The sequence below is a fragment of the Perkinsus marinus genome, assembly GCF_000006405.1.
Source record: "Perkinsus marinus ATCC 50983 genomic scaffold scf_1104296947650, whole genome shotgun sequence".
Lineage (NCBI taxonomy): Eukaryota > Perkinsozoa > Perkinsida > Perkinsidae > Perkinsus > Perkinsus marinus.
In genome coordinates, this window is record NW_003210538.1 from 219165 (window position 1) to 225170 (window position 6006).

The following is a 6006-nucleotide window of genomic DNA, read 5'->3' on the forward strand; positions in this document are numbered from 1 at the left end:
GATGGCGGCTCGACTGATCTCACCAAATCAACGTCCTGTGGCACGAGACTGCTGATGACCCATGCAACACCGTCCATGCTGTAGCGATAGTCGTTACGTACATCTCCACTTGGTCGAGACTTGAAGCCGCCAGCGAAGGTCGATATGTCACCGAGGAACCACACTTGGACCCTCTTCCCTAAGCCTTTCCGATGATATACGTAATTGGTGCGACCCGCGAGGCCTTCGACGGCCCTCACACTGAACGACAGTGTCATTAGAAGAACTAACAACAACAACAACAACAACAACAACAACAACAACAACAACAACAACGACGACGACGACGACGAAGAAGAAGTTCCACGCTCTACGCATATTTGGAAACGAATAACGCAGAATTAGCTTCAAGGCTGTAGACTACCACAACAACGAGAGTCTCAGAAACAGCATATAAACACATCAGTCGAAAGAGCAGGTTGACCATCACAGCATCTGACTCAATGCTTCCGATGGCAAACGGATGGTCATCTTGTCCATCTCGGGAATGACAGTAACTTGGCACCCGAGTCGGCTCGTGTCGGTTACCTCTGCTGCCAAGTCGAGCATGTCCAGTTCCTCCTACGCACAAAAGAGCACTCCTCTACGCAGTTATAAAACTAGCAGAGCGCAACTAGGAGCTGCTGAGAGTTACACAATACAGCCTACCTCATCCGGCTCGGGTATTAATTTAAAGACGTCCTCTGGGAGGATCATGTGACACGTGGCACAAGCGCACTGAAATCGAGTCACCCTAAATTCTCGCAGTTCACCTGCCCACCATACCGACCTGACCACCGCAAGCCGCTTCGATGTCGATATCGTTAGCATGGGCCACCTCCAGCAGGGACTGAACAACCACGCCGATTCAACTCCGTAATTGAGTAAGCCAAAGAGTGTCACCTGTCCCACTGGGGCGCTCACGGTCTTCACAGCATTGCCTTCACTATCGACGAAATTGAGTAACACGTGATTGGTGCTGGAGAAGTACCGCAGCCCTGGCACTCCACGAACAGCACCGAGTACCACTGGTAGTTTAGAGCGGAGATGAGATGATAGCATTCGGGAAGAATACGTGCACTGCCACTACAACGGCAATGAGCCCGATCGAGATGCGCCATAGCTCAACACAGGCCTCTTTTCTAGTAGAAATCACTTGGTCTTTGCCTTGTCAGTTGTGCTAGGTTGCGAGGGAATGAACAACCAACGTGGCCTTTGCTGGATGAACACACACCACCACATCAGTATTGCCGCTACCAACGCCGCTACTAGTGCTGGTATGAGTCGTAACTGAGAACTCAAGAGTAAGTACTAAGTGAAAATCACTCTTTCCTAAATGTCCATGGAACGATTAGGAGTATCATCTAGTCCTCTTCATAGAGTATCCACTGTCCGATCGGCTATCGATTTCTCCAATTTCAGAGGGGAACTATCCTTGTTGGAAGAGAATTCGAAAATTCCGTTATATGCTCAATAAAATAGCACGCTCCTTAATCGACTTGATTGAAAATTGGATAACTTCTCAAAAAAAAATGCACTACTATAACACCAACAACCGACCTGACTCTCCGGAAGGACACCAAACGCAAGAGGTTCCATGATGATGTTGAATGCCACAGGCTCTCCCATCTTGCCGGGAATATAGGATGCTGATCTCGGCCGAGTCCGGAGTTGGAGGATGTACCGTCTGACAGAACACACGAACGTTCGGAAATTTTGACGGAAAAACGAAATTTTCAGATTTTCGTTTTCACCACATTCATCTCACCGCAGGATCGGATCCGGCTCCCCAGCTCCAATGATTGCACCGTTGCCGTCAGTCTTGAAAACTATCTTAAAATCATCGACTTCTATTACGGGGTCCCGCCCCTCAGTAGCCGAGAGCACGAATAGAGTACTCATAGGAGCCTGGCCTGGCATCGAGGTCTGAGAGTAAAACATGGCACAGCACAGCTCAGCGGTTATCATCACAGCAGCGAATAATAATAAATCTTGTGTCCCCTGTCACCCTAATTTCATATCCTTTGTTAGACTCAAGACTCCCTGCGTCTATGATGTAGTTGATAACATCACCAGGCACAGCCTTCTCAAAGGTAAACAGGTGTCCAGGGATCAACGTCTTTCCAGTAACTTCATTCACAGAGGCCCTCACCGCCTCGCACAGTGCTAAACAGCGAGCCGCCAACAGCAGTGCCGCCAAGTAGAAACCCATAATGTTAAGTAATGATAACTGCGGTCGAGAATGAGCACCAAACATTACAATACGACCACGACGTTACACTCCCATTCAACGTGCTCTGTAGTGGTCCGCGATGGTCGAACCACACCTTCACGACGATACATTGCCTCTAGTCCCTCCATCTCTAGTTGCGACCTATGATCGGCCCTATGTCACTTTCAACCTCCATTGGAGAAGTCTGATGATCAACATTGAACACATCTATCGACCAATCGCAGCGACATGAAGGTGAAGTACAACTCAGCCTCCTTCAGCACCTTCGACAACCGCCTTTCGTTGACTTCAAATGATATACTTTCAAACACAAAAACAAGTCAGATTAAGAATCATAGGTTTGCCGAGATAAACGCAGAGCATCTACACGCCTCCGTAGAATGCAAACATTCACCACAACAGCCACAGTTCACTAATGAATAGCACCACTAGTTTCACCTGGTCTATCGCAATCCTCAAAAGGGATCACTGGTCTCAGACGGAGAGTGTCGTGATGATAGACCTCTGCTGAGCAATTAAGAGATCATCCGTACTGGCCTTGGGACCCTGCCACGTCTAGCGGAGCGAAGCCAGCCATGTTATACATATACCAATCGTCAAACCCCCGAGGCCCTCCAACTTCCGTACCACCGTATGGTTGCAAGAGAAGCATATCTTCGCCGTCTCGGTCCTTCCACATCTTCATCGCATACCCATGAACCCCCGGTCACTTCTCTGAGGCCCACCCGTCCGCCTCTCCATCACATAGGTATCCACCCTCACTGTCTTAGTCACCATCGTTATCCCTAGCACATACCTCTGCTTTTAAAGTAGTCCTCTAAGAAGGCGGAGCGACACCATTCCTATGCTTACTTCGAGTCTCTCCTTACCTATCTACTTCAGCATAGAAACCATCACTGACGAATTACTCAGCGCGAGAGCTCTCCACCGTCTAGACCTCAACCTCGTACATTCCGTTGAGTACCCGAGTGATTGGTATTGGTATTCCTCCAGTTCGCATCTCTGTCCTCGCGTCACACTGCTGTCACCATTTCCTTCTATAACTTCCAACAAGTAGAGTAAAACCACAACAGCCACAAGCACTGTTCCACCGACCGACAACCAACACAATAGACTCAACAGCCTAGCGAAGCGAAGCTAACAGTAACTAGTAATGTACTTCAGCGTAACCATTTAGAGGCAGATTGAATACAGCTTCTGAGGCCGGGCCCTTCTCGCGGTCTTTCCACCGGTCTACGCCCTGCAGCTTCACCCGAACGAGCATTTCCCCTACATACTCATTATCGTGCATTAACGGTATCCACCTGAACCCCAACGGTACCGTAGTATATCAAATACCTAGGATATTACCCCCGAACCACGCCGTATTTCCGAATCACTTTCATGCTGAGGTGACACGCAGCAACATCCTTATCCGACCGGAAAGTCCTCTGGCGAATGAGCGTCACGTGTACCTGCCAAAACTCGACCACGTTGGACCCGATGGAATTTCACAAAAGCTCTGTTCCAAAAGTCAGTATTGTTCTCCTGTTGGTCCCCCTTCAGGAAGAAGCCTGCCTCCCTATTGAACTCCTTATCATCGTTACCATCTGAGCCAAGACAAAGTACCATGCCCTAAGATCCAATTCCCCATCATTACCAACCCACGCCGTCCTCTTAGACTCCTGACCATCCAGCTGTACCTCTACTGCATGAACACCTGTATCCTTCAGATGCTTCACCCGTATTATGGACACTCGCAGCTCTGGCTTAACCCAGCCCTTGGCAGCAGCCGTGCTGGGCATAGTGCTAATAAAACAACAGTAATATGCTAATCTTCGTGGGATCACACGCCCTATAGAACTCAAATTCCCACAGTTGGATGAAGATCACAATAGTATTAATTAGTGATGACTGATTAGCAGCCATTTCATTATCATCTTGGGCGTGCGGTGCGATCCAAGACAGTAATAATATAAACGTCGTCCAACTACTCGTCATCATTATCATCACATTCTGCATGCCGTAAAAACTCAAAAAACGCCAATTTTCTACAACGATTACAACAACTATGACAAGACCAAAGCAGTGGAGGTAATTTCGAGACACATCCCGCAGTTTGACCACATAAAAACGACATAACCCCTTTCGTGGTCATTTGAAACAACCCTTCGAGAAGTGGCAAATACCACTCCAAGACCAAAAGGTTATCAATCACACTTGAAGACCACCTCCAGCTGCACTTCCAACACAACAGAATTGGACCATCACAAATGTGTCGATGGAAACTTCACTAACGTGCAGCAGCAACATCATCTACATGGTGTCAAGACACAGTGGCAGCGCCCAGCCTCTACTAATCATGCACATACAGCTTCCATCATCGTCGTTATCATATTACCTTTACACACTAATCCCAATCACGACAGACGACCGATGATGCTACTGCCATAACATGTCGAGGGATGTGCGCCGGTCGTCGTCACAAGCCGGTGGGGAAGAGATCGAATGGGAGATGATGACCATCAAGCTCAGGAAAGGGCCGCTCGGACTCGCTCGAATTCCCGAATGATGATGATGATGATGAATCGGAGAATTTGAGCCCTACAAATCGGAAAAACTCCACCCTAGTGGAAAAGGCCCATGACTCTACTATCACATAGTACTACGTTCACATCTTGTGTTACATGCGAACTCGAGTCGCCCGTTTGGGAAGTTTCCCAATGGCAAACCTATCGTACGCTTATTCCACCTAGTTATGACGGAAAATCCCGAACTTTCGGAAAATTCCCGAAATTTCGGAAAATTTCACAAATTCGGTTGAGAAATTTCTCCGTATTGCAATGCTACTACCCTGCACATTGAGAGGCGCAGAATGAGTAGACTCCGGCCCAGTAGAAGATGCCTCCGATGGGTGCTGGGCTGTCGATGCGAGCTCTCCTAAGAGGTCCGCCTCCACTACCATTCCAACCACAATAGACCCACCTAGTCTCCCATCATCAAAAACAGTAGCATAGGTTGAGTCCAGGACCTCCTCGCCCCTCATAAGCCTCAATAACGTATCGTTGGAGCCCTCTCGCCTTTGGGCCTTCCTAACCGCCCTCGCCGACCGACTAGTCGACGGTGGTGGTGGTGGTGGTGGTGGCCGCTTCCTTACAGGAGGCTTGGGTGGCGAGGGCGGTAGCAAAGACCGCATGTCGACCTCAGAGACACTCCCGATGGTCTCTACACCAACCCATGGAATACCTAAGGGGACTGCAACTACTCAGTGACTCGAGTGACCAACATTACTCGGCTCGTCCTTCACCCCGAGCTCTGATATGACCACCTAAAGATGATCCCCTTCACATGGGCCCTTCCATAGAGTTGGCTCACGTCTCGTAGGTCCCGCCTGGACTGTAATAATGGTAGGATGATGTTCAGAAGCTGCTCATCCGTGATGGAGTTTAGTGCCGAGGAGGCGGCGGCTATACCCGTCGTTTCGCTCATGTATCGCCCAGCGTTACAACTAGCATGATGCGCGCCGTTTACAGCGCGTGCGATTTTATCCGTTGACGGAAAAAATCCCCAAACTGTGAGAAAATCGCGCATTAACAACATCGTTCTTGTCTTCCACAGGGCCCATGGTCGGGCTCCATCAAGCTCCTTCTACTCGGGAGATCAGCTCTACATCGAGAAAGGACACCCCTCCAGCCGAGTGATACCAACTCAGGCCTAGTCTCACTCATCAGGCGGCTACTGGGCCTATCTTCCATCGTGTTACTTTGGATGCTCTA

General features: G+C 49.1%; 3 protein-coding genes across 3 annotated transcripts; all 3 read right to left on the reverse strand.

Annotated features, from left to right (window-relative positions):
- Positions 1–465: 465 nt before the first annotated feature.
- On the reverse strand, positions 466–1080 carry Pmar_PMAR020125 (adrenodoxin-type ferredoxin, putative; the record flags this gene model as incomplete). The annotated part of the gene is made up of 4 exons (XM_002779302.1): positions 466–600; positions 688–756; positions 809–868; positions 922–1080. 4 exons carry the CDS (start codon positions 1078–1080, stop codon positions 466–468), a joined length of 423 nt encoding a protein of 140 aa, XP_002779348.1.
- Positions 1081–1160: 80 nt separating this feature from the next.
- On the reverse strand, positions 1161–2250 carry Pmar_PMAR020126 (hypothetical protein). The gene is made up of 4 exons (XM_002779303.1): positions 2027–2250; positions 1787–1944; positions 1579–1705; positions 1161–1308 (listed from the first exon to the last, which is right to left on the reverse strand). The coding sequence occupies exons 1-4, from the start codon at positions 2228–2230 to the stop codon at positions 1171–1173; spliced, it is 627 nt and encodes a 208-aa protein (XP_002779349.1). The 5' UTR covers positions 2231–2250; the 3' UTR covers positions 1161–1170.
- A 1122-nt stretch (positions 2251–3372) lies between these two features.
- Positions 3373–4069, reverse strand: Pmar_PMAR020127 (hypothetical protein). The gene is made up of 4 exons (XM_002779304.1): positions 3891–4069; positions 3746–3840; positions 3602–3705; positions 3373–3555 (listed from the first exon to the last, which is right to left on the reverse strand). The coding sequence occupies exons 1-4, from the start codon at positions 4033–4035 to the stop codon at positions 3399–3401; spliced, it is 501 nt and encodes a 166-aa protein (XP_002779350.1). The 5' UTR covers positions 4036–4069; the 3' UTR covers positions 3373–3398.
- Between the last annotated feature and the right edge of the window lie 1937 nt (positions 4070–6006).

Coding starts and splice junctions, on each gene's coding strand:
- Pmar_PMAR020126 (XM_002779303.1), bottom strand. CDS start 2,230: ATGGGTTTCTACTTGGCGGCACTGCTGTTGGCGGCTCGCTGTTTAGCA. Junction 1,945..2,026: donor ACAAAGGATATGAAATTAGG/GTGACAGGGGAC, acceptor TTTTACTCTCAG/ACCTCGATGCCAGGCCAGGC. Junction 1,706..1,786: donor GAGCCGGATCCGATCCTGCG/GTGAGATGAATG, acceptor GTGTTCTGTCAG/ACGGTACATCCTCCAACTCC.
- Pmar_PMAR020127 (XM_002779304.1), bottom strand. CDS start 4,035: ATGCCCAGCACGGCTGCTGCCAAGGGCTGGGTTAAGCCAGAGCTGCGA. Junction 3,841..3,890: donor TAAGAGGACGGCGTGGGTTG/GTAATGATGGGG, acceptor GTCTTGGCTCAG/ATGGTAACGATGATAAGGAG. Junction 3,556..3,601: donor AAATACGGCGTGGTTCGGGG/GTAATATCCTAG, acceptor GTTGGGGTTCAG/GTGGATACCGTTAATGCACG.